The 14,673-nt window shown below is 41.5% G+C and overlaps 1 protein-coding gene across 8 annotated transcripts in view; it reads left to right on the plus strand.

Moving 5' to 3' along the window:
- The window catches only part of WIPF1 (WAS/WASL interacting protein family member 1), a 119,031-nt gene extending 106,630 nt beyond the window's left edge, over positions 1-12,401 (plus strand). For all 8 annotated transcript variants that reach the window (XM_073882244.1, XM_025849975.2, XM_073882236.1 and 5 more), the window contains 4 exons: positions 102-866; positions 4,499-4,711; positions 5,451-5,564; positions 9,360-12,401. In XM_073882244.1, coding sequence (XP_073738345.1) covers positions 102-866; positions 4,499-4,711; positions 5,451-5,564; positions 9,360-9,415 — 1,148 coding nt within the window. In that variant the 3' untranslated portion in view covers positions 9,416-12,401. The remainder of the gene's footprint in view (positions 1-101; positions 867-4,498; positions 4,712-5,450; positions 5,565-9,359) is intronic.
- The last annotated feature ends 2,272 nt before the right edge of the window (positions 12,402-14,673 follow it).

Genomic DNA, 14,673 nt, shown 5'->3' on the forward strand with positions numbered 1-14,673 from the left:
AGGAAAGTACTTCCAGTAGCTGAGAATACACTCTAGTTCTCTGATTTCCTTTGAGAGGGAGTCCAAATTTTCTAACTGGATTTTTTTTTCCTGTTCTTCAGATCCCGGAGGAAGCCGACCCCCGATTTTGCCACCAGGAGGAAGAGCCACATCTGCCAAGCCTTTCTCTCCCCCAAGTGGCCCAGGGAGGTTTCCTGTGCCTTCTCCAGGCCACAGAAGTGGTCCCCCAGAGCTTCAGAGGAACCGAATGCCTCCCCCGAGGCCCGACGTGGGCTCAAAGCCTGATAGTGTTCCCCCTCCAGTGCCTAATACGCCGAGACCCATTCAATCAAATCTGCACAACCGGGGGTCCCCACCAGTGCCTGGGGCCCCCAGGCAGCCCAGCCCTGGGCCGACCCCTCCCCCCTTCCCTGGAAACCGAGGTGCTGCTTTTGGAGGAGGCTCCGTCCGCCAGACACCCTCCAGCTCCTCCTCGCCCTTCTCCAACAGGCCTCCCCTGCCCCCAACCCCCAGCAGGGCCTTGGATGACAAACCACCCCCTCCGCCTCCTCCAGTGGGCAACAGGCCCTCCATCCACAGGGAAGCGGTCCCACCGCCTCCCCCTCAGAACAGCAAGCCCCCAGTGCCTTCTACCCCGAGGCCTTCCTCCTCACAGCCACCTCCACCACCGCCACCAAGCAGGCCCGGCCCTCCCCTGCTGCCTCCGGGTTCCAGTGGCACTGATGAAACCCCAAGACTCCCACAGAGGAATTTGTCCCTTACTTCGTCTACAACCCCCTTAACTTCACCAGGACGAACAGGCCCTCTTCCTCCCCCGCCCAGTGAGAGACCCCCTCCTCCGGTGAGGGACCCACCAGGCAGATCAGGTATGTCACCACCTGGTATGATTTGTCTTCCTACAGCCCAGCCTGCCTGAGTGTCACTAATCATCATATGAGTGAAGGGGGTCCAACACAAGCTTAAGTGAACTCTCAGACTGCTCTAATCTTTTAAGTGACACCGTGTTTGACTTCATCCTGACCTCGTGTGAGCCCCTGAGCAAAGTGGGATTGCTATTTCTGTCTGCGTTTTAAAGATGAGGAGACTGAGTAACTTTTTTTCTTTTTTTTAAGATTTTATTTATTTATTGGAGAGAGAGTATGAGCCAGCCAGGTGGGGAGGAGCAGAGGGAGAGGGAGAAGCAGGCTCCGCAATGAGCAGGGAGCCCGATGTGGGACTTGATCCCAGGACCCCGGAATCATGACCTGCGCCAAAGGAAGACGTTTAACCCACTGAGCCACCCAGGCGCCCCTAAACACCACTCTTTAAACCAATAGTCCTCAAAGGTGACCATGAGCTAGAATCACCTGGAGAGCTTTAAAAACCGTGGTGCCTGGGTCCCTTCCCCAGGGTGTCTGGTTTCATTGCTCTGGGTTACAGACTGGGCATCAAGATATCTGGAGGCTCCCCAGTGATTATAATGTGCTGCAAAGTTTGAGAACCACTACTTCAAACCACTCTGCCTCAGACAGTAGGCTACAAATATAAAAAGCTAGTACTAGTCCCTTCAATCCAATCCCTACACATCATGGCATCTCATTAAGTATTCTTCAAAGAACAAACGAGAGCAGATAGATGAATGAAATGCAGTGTTTTCTTCTTATCCAACAGCTATGGGTTTTCCCCCAAAGTGACAGGAGCTGTTTGCATGGCTCTACCAAATGGACAAATCAACAGATTAAATCTTCCCCAAAATAGGATAGACTGTGACATATAGTTGTAATATTAATTATTTCTTTCGATTACATAAATCATGCCTGTTTATTATGGGAAATACAGAAAAGTATAAAGAAAACAAAAATGATCTATAATCCTACCACTACCCAGAAATAATCATTAATAACATTTTTTATTATCCTTTCAGTCTTTTTAAAATGTATGTTTTGAGAGGGTGCTCAGTCAGTACAGCATGCCACTCCTGATCTTGGGGTCATGAGGTCAAGCCCCACACTGGGCATAGAGCTCACTTTTAAAAAAAAGAAAGAAAAGAAGAAAAATAAGTAAAACTTGTGTGTGTATATTTATATATACACATATATATGTAAACATGTATATATATATATATATATGTTTACAAAATCAGTATCACAGTATACATACTGTTTGGTTATTTGCTTTTTATTTACCAATCTCATTAACATCTTCTGATAGGATTTTAAACTATTCTTGTATAGCCTGACTTGAAATGGCTGCATAATATTAGATGCTACAAATTTACCTTTATTTAATCATTTGAACCATCTCTAGATTGTTGCTGTTACAGATAATGCAGGGAATATATTCTTGTAGCTAAATATTTTTGCACATTTCTATGTATTTCCTTTGGATTAATTCCCCAAAATGGCATATTTTGGTGAGCAGGTATGCATAGTAATCTATAAATTTCAAGGTACTTCCAAATTGACCTCTAGAAAATTCCTACCAACTTAACATTCCCACAAGGATCCTATGAGAGGTCATCAAGGGCCATCTGTATTTTGAGAGGTGGCTTGGCTTCATTGTTAGGGGTGTGGGCTTTAGCATTTGACATATTTGGAGTCTTGACAAAACCTGACTTGAGGTTTTTAATCTTCCAACACCAGAGGCCTCTCCTGTGTCCCTACACCTCTCAGGGTTGCTGTAAGAATTAAGTGAGATAAGTATGTGTAGTGGTTATCTTAATTCTTAGCAGGTAACAGCATTCAATAAATGATGGTTTATTAGTATTATTATAAGAAATTGAAATTGAGGGTGCCTGGGTAGCTCAGTCAGTTCAGCATCTGACTCTTGCTTTCAGCTTAGGTCATGATCTGAGGCTCGTGAGACTGAGCCCCGCTTTGGGCCCCGTGCTTAGCAGGGGAGTCTGCTTGAGATTCTCCCTCCCCCTTTGCCCCTCACCCTCACCCCACCCCTTGTTTGCTTGCTCTCTCTCTCTCAAAAAAAAAAAAAAAAAAAGTGTAATCTGCTTTCTTACCTATTATGCTTGCCTAGGTTTGGAGCAGGGGTCCTGGAAGTTTCGAGAGCTAGGAGCATGAACGTTTAAGAGAGACAGAAAAAGGGAGAGATCAAGTCGATCAAGTTACAGAGTACCAGGCCCCATAATATTGGAAGTCTAGTTTGCATTTAGTGACAGCTATGTGGTGGTAGTACCAGTGAAGTTAGCCCACAGCATGTAAGACACTTTCCCCCCAGTAAATCAGCTCCTCCTGACTGGGATCCCAGCAATGGCAAACAGATGGGGCAATAAATAAATCCTACCAGGAGAAGCACTGAAGACTCCTTGAGAGACCAACCAGGGCTGGGCATGCCTCTCACCTCCATCAAGTGTTTGGGCCAAGACTTCTAGGCAGGGATATCTGCAATGGGTGGGTTGTTCAGTTTAAGTTCCTTTAGGTGGATTCTGAATCTGTAGTTAATAAAAGACATATTTATAGTACCATAAGATGTTGTATTTACATAAAATGTCAGCATCTTGCAAGAGAAGCACACTGCTGAAGACCAGGAATAATTACTAAGGCCATTTTGATTTGCATGGGAACACTCAAGTTCTTTTTTTTTTTTTAATTTATCATAACCCAAATAGCCTCTGAATTTGGAAGATGGGACAAGGAAGATAGGTTTCTTTTGTATTATCAAAAAGAATTTATTTTTTAGGAACTTAAAAATTTGATTATACCATACCACTGCGTTTTTTAAAAATGGTTTCAAGGACTTAAATAGTACTTTTTATTTGCTTTTTGGCTACTTATTCCTGGCAAGAGTGTTGTGAGATGACTATCTGGTGCTCTTTTGTATATAGAGAATTTAGTTCCATGTGGTAACCAGCTTGCTCAGCGTCAGGATTCTGCACCAGCATGCACAGCCACATACGCTGACTAATCTGCCTCCCCAGAGAGGAAGAACCAAGAAGGAACTCCTGCCAATCTCAGCATGATTGATATTTGGTTTCCTGATGCCAATTCTGCCTAGAAGCAGATTGTATGCCTCACAGAAGCATGCTTGTGTAATTAGCAATACTACTGTGCATTTAAAGAGCCTAGTCCCTCTGAAGACCTAAAATAACTTCATAACTTTAGCTTATTCTTTTTTTCAATTCTTTTTTTTAATGGTATTTATTTCATAAGTATCATAACACAGTAATTAGTTCAGTAGCTAATTAAAAGGATTATAAAATGTTTTTTAAAAGATACAGTTGTCAGTATAAACAGAACTGAATCATCTCTAATCTCAGTACTGACTCAAAGCCAAAACAGCCATTTAGCTATCAATATCAGCATGTGTACATATGTGCAGTTCTGTGTTTATATGTACTTACTCCTTGCTTGGCTAAATCTCCTAGAAAGTTTCCACTATTTCTCCATAAGTTCTAATTATAGGGCATGCATCCAGGAGGTACTCAATAACTGCACATTGACAGTGACATGATAATAGTAATGCAAGATGTAAGATACTGCACTAAATGTCCTTTTTTTTGTCCCAGGCCCTCTCCCACCACCCCCTCCAATAAGCAGAAATGGCAGCACATCTCGGGCCCTGCCTGCCACCCCCCAGTTGCCGTCCAGGAGTGGAGTAGATAATCCCAGGAGTGGACCCAGGCCTCCTCTTCCTCCCGACAGGCCTAGTGCTGGAGCACCTCCCCCTCCTCCACCATCAACATCAATTAGAAATGGCTTCCAAGACTCTTCAGGTGAAGGTGAGGTGGGGTCCCTCCTCTGGGGGAGGGACCTTGGAAACATTTACAGGCCAAAGGGCAACACTGAATGGTAAATTTGTGTGCGTTGTTTGTGTGTTTGCATTAATATTTCTTGTTTCTATGAACCTCATTGTTATCACACTGCTCTGCTCTGATCTAAGTATCTAACCATTAGAGACCACCATGATTTCAAATTAAAAGTAGTAGTCCTCCCTCCTCCCCTTCCCAAAAAGGCTGATCGTTTTCCTCTCTCTCTGTTGGAGTCTCATGTTCGTTAACTTTCTAGAAGATCCCAGAACTCTAAAAAAAAATGCCATTTTTGTCATTTGTCCTCTTATTACCTACCTTACCTGCCTCTCTTAACAGTCTCCTGGGGCAAGAGGCCCGACAGTCTGCAGGTATTAAGTGGCTTTCCTCTGCCTTTGTTATGAGAGGGTTGCAGTTATTCCTGGGCCCACCGGTGGGAAGAAAGGGATCTCAAACTTTAGCCCCCAGCTCCTGGGAGGGACTAGCTGCATCCTAATCACGCTAGTGAAAGTCACTTGGATCTGTCTTTGCTTTGATTTGCAGACCAGCGTATTTCACTGATGTGCCGATCAGTGACATTTGTTGCATTTCTGGGTTTTCTCTAAACTTCTAGGCATAAAACTGGAAGTGATCTCTGCAGCTCTCTGTCCTTTCACTATGTAAGTCTTCGTAGCAGATGTTACCGAAGATGCTGTTTGTTTCTCTCCCTCAGATGAATGGGAAAGCAGATTCTACTTCCATCCAATTTCTGATTTGCCACCTCCAGAGCCATATGTACCAACGGCCAAAAGTTATCCCAGTAAACTGGCGAGAAGTGAAACCCGGAGTGAGTATTTCTGCAAGGGCTTTGGGTGGCTTCATGCTTGAAACTGAGGGCTGCCTGGAGCGGGGCAGAGAACCCCATATGGAGCCATCTAAATTCTGGTAAACTCCCCTTCCACAGGTGATGGGGAAAATGGAGATATCCAGAATGCATATGAGAAACGATTATTTTAATGTGTCATGACAAGCTCAACATAACTTTGGTTTGCTAATTGGTTAAATTGTATTGCTTCGCTTGTTTGGACAGCCTTCCGCATTTTGGTCTTCCTAAGATAGAACAAATATCTTCTATTCCTACTAGTTTTGAGACTAATCAAATTGTCTTAATAATTATAACAAAAACTCACTGTAACTGCCTTGATATTTTAGATATATTTTGATTAGGGGCACCTGGCTGGGTCAGTCAGTGGAGCATGCGACTCTGGATCTCGCTCCATGCAGAGTGTAGACATTACTTAAAAAAATAAAATATTAAAATAATAATAATTAAGTAATAAAATAAATATATTATGATTATAGCTTTTAGAGCATTATGTGAAAATTTTAAATATACCTATAATCTGTCCATAAAATCTCCACATAACATACATATATTTTCATTTTACCAGGTTCTCTGCTCATTTTTAATCCATATTATTCTGATTGATTTATCATTATAAGTATAGAGCACAGTTTCTTGGTGGTGGGGTTTACATAACTTTGCTTAGTAAAATACTTTCCCATCTTATCCCATGGTTTTTATTTTATAGCATCCCATCAAGTCGACATACAACAATTTAGTTTACCATTATTGGACATTTAGATTGTTTCTGGGTTTTGCTAAAATATATAATGCAACCATAAAGAGGTGAATCTATTCTATTGAAACAAAAATGTGAACAAGAAGAGGAAATAGAGAAACTCTAATTTCACGACAATAAGTGGTTAGAACAAAGAATCATCATGAAACATACATAGATCAGTGATGAGGCTCAGGCTTGTAACCGCTTTAGATGTAGAACCAAACTCCCAAACAGAAACGTGTGGAGGAAAAGTGTTTGAGCATTTCAGGTAACTGCCACAGCATCCCTAGCCTTGTCCTCACTCCTTAGGCAGAGCTTCTTACACATACGCAGAGCCTGCTGACTCTTTTTTTTTTTTTAAACTTTTTATTTATTTATTCATTCATGAGAGACAGAGAGAGAGAGAGAGGCAGAGAGAGAGGCAGAGGGAGAAGCAGGCTCCCAAGGAGCAGGGAGCCCGATGCGGGACTCGATCCCAAGACCCTGGGATCATGACCTGAGCCGAAGACAGACGCTTAACCATCTGAGCCACCCAGGCGCCCAGAGCCTGCTGACTCTAGCACACAGTTCTTAAATCATTTTTGGTTGGATGTTTCCCAGCCATAGAACAGATTCATAGCTGCTTAAGTTAAGGTTGTCAGAAGCAAAATCAGTGGCTTCAGGGAGTCGTGATAGGTGGTAGTCTTAGGTCAAAGAGACAGGGACAGGATTGTGCTTTGTATCACAGCACAGGACAACACTGGAGTTTCTGTTGGGTTGTGAAGAACAGGTCAAATTGTGCTCTGTGCCACTGCTGAAGAATTCCAAGCATTAGAAGATGCTTTAAGAAAATGTCCATGAACAAATGCCAGAAGTAAACAGAATACTGCTGCTTGAAAGGAAAAGTTTAATTACTAGAAAAACTCATTTATGTAGAATACTCCATTCCTAGATGATGCCTAATTTAAAAAAGGTATAACTATAATAAAACTATACAAGAGTGAAAAATAAGTCTTCACATGGGACAGATATCTTTGAGAGGGGGGTGTGTGTGTGTGTGTGATGAAGAGAGGCTTCTATCTCATAAGAGCCTGTTTCTCTTTTGGGGCATTAACAAATGAATTCACTTTAAGGAGTTGTTCCTATAGACTCTAAATATTTTTCCTGGTTTCTTGTAAGCATTCTTAATCTCACTGAAGTGCTCTTTGTATATTTAAGTCAGTAGAACCATCCCCCCTCCTCTAAATTCTTAATTTCATAGCTGAACACATTCCCTTCCCCACCCTGCTGTCTCTAAGACTAGAGGTGACTCGAGGACTGGAACTGTCCTGCTCACTACTGCATCTTCCTCACGTGGCCCCAAACTGAAATGTAGTAGGCATTTAAAAATATTTCTTTTTTTTTTTTAAATTTTGTTTATTTATTTGAGAGAGAGAGAGAGAGAGAGAGAGCACGAGAGGGAAGAGGGTCAGAGGGAGAAGCAGACTCCCCGCTGAGCGGGGAGCCCGATGCGGGACTCGATCCCGGGACTCCAGGATCATGACCTGAGCCGAAGGCAGTCGCTTAACCAACTGAGCCACCCAGGCGCCCTTAAAAATATTTCTTTAACTGATGAATTAATGTCCACTGCACCCCAAAATGTTTTTGTAGATTTGCTTTAAATATTTCTAGCGTTCTGTGTGCTTAATGGATCATCTCTGGATCATCTCTGTAACAAAACTAAAGTACTGTCGTGTGGTTTTGCTCTGCTCCCACAGCTGCCTTGGCCTCTAGGTGGGGCACCAGCCTGGCACGGCCTCCAGGCAGCCCTGAGCTGTGCCATCTAACTGCAGCTCTACAGGCCAGCCCACATGGTGACAACTGCTGACAGTAGGTCAGCGGATGGTCAAGGCTCCACAGCAGATGACTGGTTTCCAGCCAGATGTGTCTTTCCTCAGGTGTGGGCCCAAGAAAAGACATGGTTGGGGTGGCAAAAGGAAGAGGCAAGGTAATGGGCTGCCAGTGTCTTCCTCTAACTCCTCCCCTGCTAGATCTGCTCACAGCGTCTGAGCACCCGGCTGTATGCCTAAAACCTGTTGGATCCTCAAAAAATGTACGTGGGACAAATGAATTTAAAAAACTGAATGGATTTTAAACCCAGTACTCATACCCATGAATATGCATAGTTTTTAAAAGAACACTATCAACAGAGTGAAGAGGCAACCCACAAAATGGGATAAAATATTTGCAAATCCTGTATCTGATCAAAAAGTAAAATCCAGAATATATAAAGAATTCCTATGATTCAACAACAAAAAAACAATTTTTAAAATGAGTCGAATACTTGCATAGACATTTCTCTGAGGAAAATATCCCTATTGCCAAAAAGCACATGAAAAGGTGCTCGATATCACTAATCATTAAGGGAATACACATAGCACTACAGTGAAATACAACTTCACAGCCATTAGGATGGTTACTATCAAAAAAAGCATTGTTTAGACATCAGAAGATACTTAAATGTCCAACAAAAGGGAATTGATTAGATAAATATAGTATACCTATATAACAGAATGTAATGTGTCCTTTATAATTATATGTATAAATAGTAATGGTTCTGAAAAATGTTCAGACCGGCTATATATGATCCTATTTGGGGAAGAAAAAAGGGAGCTGTTTATATATAGAAAATAAAAGGAAAGTGTTTACATCATGTTATTGGTTATCCCTGGGTGGGTTTTTGTTTTGTTTTAGCTCATCCGTATTTTCTAAATCTATAATAAACATGTACTATGTTTGTGGTAAGAAGAAAAGTAATTTTTTTTTTAATTTTCTTAACTTTGTGCAAGTACGCAGGAGCCAATGGTGGGTCATCCCTCTCTAGAAAATGTTCAGTCAGATCTTTACTTGCTTCCCTTCACTTCTTACTTACCCTGTTCTTTACAGCCTTGGTCATAGAGGGTGACGTGGTGGGTACTTTTGCGACCATCCTTTAGTTTGTCGAGCAAGATCATAAGCTTTCTAACCAAAATTTATATTTTGTCTATTTTTTCATCAAGGTGGATCCAGCAGAAGAGAAAGGGGTGCCCCACCACTGCCTCCCATCCCAAGGTGATCTTTGCCTGCTCTTCTTCACCCGAGCCCAAGAGCTCCTTCTGTTGTTGCTCCCCCTCCTGCCCTTGTCTCCCCTCGCCCCCTTCATACTGGCAGTAGGGAGGAAGGGGGGGTGACGTGGGAATATGTGTGTGTTGGGGGTGGGGGTGGGAATGCAGTGAAGAAATGCACCTAGCTTTTTATATTGTGTATATTCTCAAAGCTCTTGCTTGCTTCAGCTACAGCCCGCCAGTGTTGGCTGCTTAGGGGTCAGGAGGCTTTTGTGGCAAGGTGGCAGAAATGCATTGTGTCCTAGCTTTCAACCAACCAAGTTCAAACATTCACAGCTAATTTGCTATAGACTGTAATATTAAAGTCCCTGAGAGCTATTTGCTTCCATGCCTTTTTTGCATGCTTGGCTTTCTGTCTGATTCCAGGAACCACCTAAGCAAGTTGCTGTATTCAGGGCTCACATAAAATTTTTCAATTACAGGATGTCCAATCTTTGGCAGTCTGAGATAAGTTCTAGGATAGAGCTGTCCAACAGAAATACAATGTGAGCCACATATACAGTTTTTGAATTTCTAGTAGCTATGTTAAAAAAGGAAAATAGGTGAAATTAATTTTAATATATTTTATTTAACCCTAATACCCAAATTATTATCATTTCAACCTGTAATCAGTATAACAATTATTAATGAGATATTTCACATTCTGTTTTGGTACTAAGTATTCAAAATCCAGTGTGTATCCTACATTTGAGAGCACATCCCCATTCAGACTAGTCACATCTCAAGTGCTCGACAGCCCCATGTGGCCGGTGGCTACTGTTTTGGACAGCACAGGTCTAGAAGCTGCAGGCTAGTGCAAAAACCTCTTGTTTCAAAAACAAAAAAGGCAAGTTGAGCTTGAGCAATTCAAAAAGTAACTAAAAATAAAGTTAGGACCTAACACCTTGTTTGGCAAACAGCTTGACCTTCGATTTTGCTCCCTTATTTCCCGTCTTTCCTTAATGTATGTATCCAAGTGTTGCTTCACAATACCAAGGTCAGAAATTGATCTAACAGGGTTTACAGTCACGTGGAATAAAGCCATTAGAAAGAAACTGAAAGCCAGCTGGGGCTTGGGGACTCAGAGCCAGCTGCCTTGAGTTCACCTGTCCATTGGACCCCTGCCTTACACTTCATTCCTCTGCCGCCCAGCATGCATCTCCATGCCAGGGAGGCTCGTAGGCTCTGTAGCTGTGGGGGAAAGTCAGGAAAGGGTAGCCAATTGGAAACTTGGAGGAAGGAAGCAGGTTTGAATTGATGGGCAAACTGTAAAAGTCTAAATCTGATGTGTATGGGGTTGAGAGAGATAGCTACTACAAATTGAAGAGAATTTGTCTTGCCTCTATCCGGGAGAATCACTTGCCTTGGATCTATGCAAATAAAGTTCCATGAAAGGACCATAGGGATGAGCCAGGCTTGCCCTTTTTTTGTATTATTTTGTTTACAAAACTTTACTGGGACTTTTAAATCTAGCTATAGATTTGGGGAAAAAAATATTTCCATTTAGATGTTTTATATGGTTGATTATGTTTAAAATTATCATTACTTATTTTTTAAAAGCACACAACCACATATGTATATGTATACCTAAACTCTGTATCATGGTTTCAGTGTATTGTTCATGTATTACTGGGAGATGCTAACAAGAAATCAATCCAAAGAAAAATTTGAAAGAAGCATTCCTATTTATAGAATAAATGTTTCATTTATATAAAAGCAAAAGAACTTAGAGTTCTAATAAATGGGATATCTAATAAATTATGAAGTTGTCCATTTGAATATATTGTATTTTTATAACTTGCCTTGCCAAAGTCCTGGGCTTGGTATGTTAGAGAACTTGGTTTTTCCCTCCTCTCCTCTACCATTCATCTGTCTTTCATATAGTCATTTGGGGCCCTTCGCCCAAAGGGACTCAAGAAATATAAAAGTGTAACAAACTTGGCTAAGTATTTCCAAAAAGAATTTTTCAGGTCATATAGCAGCATCATTTTATTTGGGATTCTTTGATCGGATATAAACAGTTGATACAAATCCCTATGATGAAGCCTAATGAGCCACTTCAGAAAAAGTAGAAATCTGGCCTTACTAGCAAATATGGCAGAGAAGTCTTATCCAAAGAATTTTGGGTCTGAATTTTGTGAGCGCTAGTAATCATGGCCAGTTTCCTTGTATATCCCAACTTTGTAGGTACCATCCTAAGGTCTGAAACAGTCACAGCTCAAAGTTGCTGTTCATCTAGGAGAGAGAAGTTTTAGAATGTATTTAAGTCAATGTTTCATTAATACACCTATACCCTTTCTTTGAAAGTTAGCAACCTAATTGCGTCTAAAACTGGATAATTTCTATGCTAAAATCTTCAACTATGGCAAATCACAAAAATGAATATTTTCTTCCTAAAATCAGGGCTTACATTTGGGTTTTTTTTCCATAATATTTCCAGATAAATGTATTCAAGATGCAGTACAGTATTTTAACATTCATATATCATTTTATATTGAAATGTATTACAGTATTAAAATTCAGTGTTCAGTATTTATTTCACTATGCATTTTATTTAGTAGAAGCCGAGAGAAATGTTTAATCCAATGGTGCCTTACTTTGTGATTTGAAAGAAATTGACTTTTTATGTCTAAGTAGCAGATTATTTGCATATTTGTAAACACTGTTAGGCCTTTATATTTTAACTTGTAATACCAATTTTGTTATTTTAGTAGCAGAAATGGGATGATTGTTAAAGCACCCAACATTTTTTGGCATGAAATTAATTTTTCCCTGTTTGTAGTCAGGGACAGTAAAGGAAAACAAATGTTTTTCATACCACTGCACTATGTAAACATGCACATTTTGGAATCTATGTCATCAGGACAGTTTAAATGGTGGGGTAGAGACTACCCTAGACATCTGTGTCTTTGTGAGTTAGCCAGACAATGAATAAAAGCAGAATGATAAGAGTGTCAACTGGTGGTTTTTATTTAAGTATTGTCTATATAAATGCAAATGAAAAGGCAAGTGTCTGTTTTCTGTGTTCTACTCTGATAAAGAAAGACAAGTCCAGAGCAAAGAAAAACAGGAGGGGGAGGTAGCATCAGTCCCTAGCACAGGTTCCTCACACCCATTTTCTAATCCCTTGTTTTTCCTGAGAACTTGCATCCTAACTCAGAGACTGCTGTCTGTTTACTTGAGACAGATGCTTCTACTCTAAGGTAAAGATGGATGGTGGAAACAGTGGGCAAGAAAACTACCAGGACTAGCACTGACACTGATAAACACAGGAAAGGCCAATGGGAATTTAGGGGACCTGATAATTTTTTAAATTATCTGCTGTGCCCTCGCACATGTGTACATATCTTAATACAAGCATAATGGTTAAGAGATTAGGAAGACCTGCCTCCACCTCTTACTTGCAAGCTGCAAACTTCTCTGAGCCTAAGCTTCCACCTCCACAAGGTAAGTTAACTATCTTACAACATTAACAAGTGCATTAAATGGGATAATGCAACATATGGCCAACAGACACATGAAAAAATGCTCAACTTCACTTGGCATCAGGGAAATGCACATCAAAACCACAATGAGATACCACCTCACACCGGTCAGAATGGCTAAAGTTAACAACACAGGAAACTACAGATGTTAGCAAGGATGCAGAGAAAGGGGAACCCTCCTACACTCTTGGTGGGAATGCAAGCTGGTGTAGCCACTTTGGAAAAGAGTATGGAGGTTCCTCAAGAAGTTGAAAATAGAGCTACCCTATGGCCCAGCAATTGCACTACTGGGTATTTATCCCAAAGATACAAATGTAGTGATCCGAAGGGACACCTGCGCCCCAATGTTTCTAGCAGCAATGTCCACAATAGCCAAACTATGGAAAAAGCCCAGATGTCCACTGACAGATGAATGGATAAAGAAGACGTGGTATACACACACACACACACACACACACACACACACACACACACACAAATGGAATATTACTCAGCCAAAAAAAAAGAAAAAAGAAATCTTGCCATTTGCAACAATGTGGATAGAACTAGAGGGTATTATGCTAAGTGAAATAAGTCAATCAGAGAAAGACAATTATCACATGCTTTCACTCATATGATCATAGGGGAAGGGAGGGAAAAATAAAATAAGACCAAACCAGAGAGGGAGACAAACCATAAGAGACTCTTAATCATAGGAAACAAACTGAAGGTTGCTGGAGGGGAGGCGGGTGGAGGGATGGGGTAACTGGGTGATGGGCATTAAGGAGGGCACGTGATATAAGGAGCACTGGGCGTTATATAAGATTGATGCATCACTGACTTCTACCTCTGAAGTTAATAATACACTATATGTTAATTAACTGAATTTAAATTTTTAAAAAATGAGATCAGGCACTCAGTACGTTGACTTACTCTAGCACTCAGTAAGTGGTAGCCAATCTGAGTAAAAATAGGAAACAAATATTTATCTAATGACCCCAGATTAACTGGAGCCAAACTGGAAGGTAATTTCCTAGTGTACTTTTAGAGGAAAGAAGCAACAGCAGGCTGACTATCCCTACCAGAAATGCAAAGCTGGAGTGGAGGCAGGTGGGAGGGATGGGGTGGCTGGGTGATGGGCATTGGGGAGGGTATGTGCTATGGTGAGCGCTGTGAATTGTGCAAGACTGTTGAATCACAGACCTGTACTCCTAAAACAAATAATATATGTTAATAAAAATAAATAAATACAAAGCAACCTCCACACAAAGGTCACCTTACATGATGTCAGTCCCTATACCTGGCAGGCCTGGAAAATGAAAATTCATGCTGCTTTAGTCATCAGGGAAATTACTAGATTCCATTTGAAATCAAAGAAAGTAAGACCTGGAAAGAACCTTCCATATAGGGCAGCTAATAATTGTTGCTTTGGCACAATGGTACAAATCAGAGCAAACTGGGCTGTGTGGTCACCCCACCTACAGGTCATCTAGCCCCACTTCCTGGTCTGACGAGTAATGTAAGACCCCAAATCACATGGCACCGACAAACAAGCAGCATGGCTGGTCACCTCACCATGCTCCCTTCCTGACAATCCTTTCCACCTCTAGCACAAGTCTCAGCTTCGTGTGTTTTTCCCATCTACTGGAAAGAAAAGCCAAATGACATGTCCCAGAGTCAGAGGACAAGCCCAGGACACCTGGATCTGAATCCTAGCTCTGCCACCGACAAGGTGTTTGAGCTCCCTGGGCTCTAGCTGCCTCAAC

The sequence above is a fragment of the Callorhinus ursinus genome, unplaced genomic scaffold, assembly GCF_003265705.2.
Source record: "Callorhinus ursinus isolate GAN/ISIS: 27379988/994484 unplaced genomic scaffold, GSC_fseal_2.0 scaffold2, whole genome shotgun sequence".
In the NCBI taxonomy this organism is placed as follows: Eukaryota; Metazoa; Chordata; class Mammalia; order Carnivora; family Otariidae; genus Callorhinus; species Callorhinus ursinus.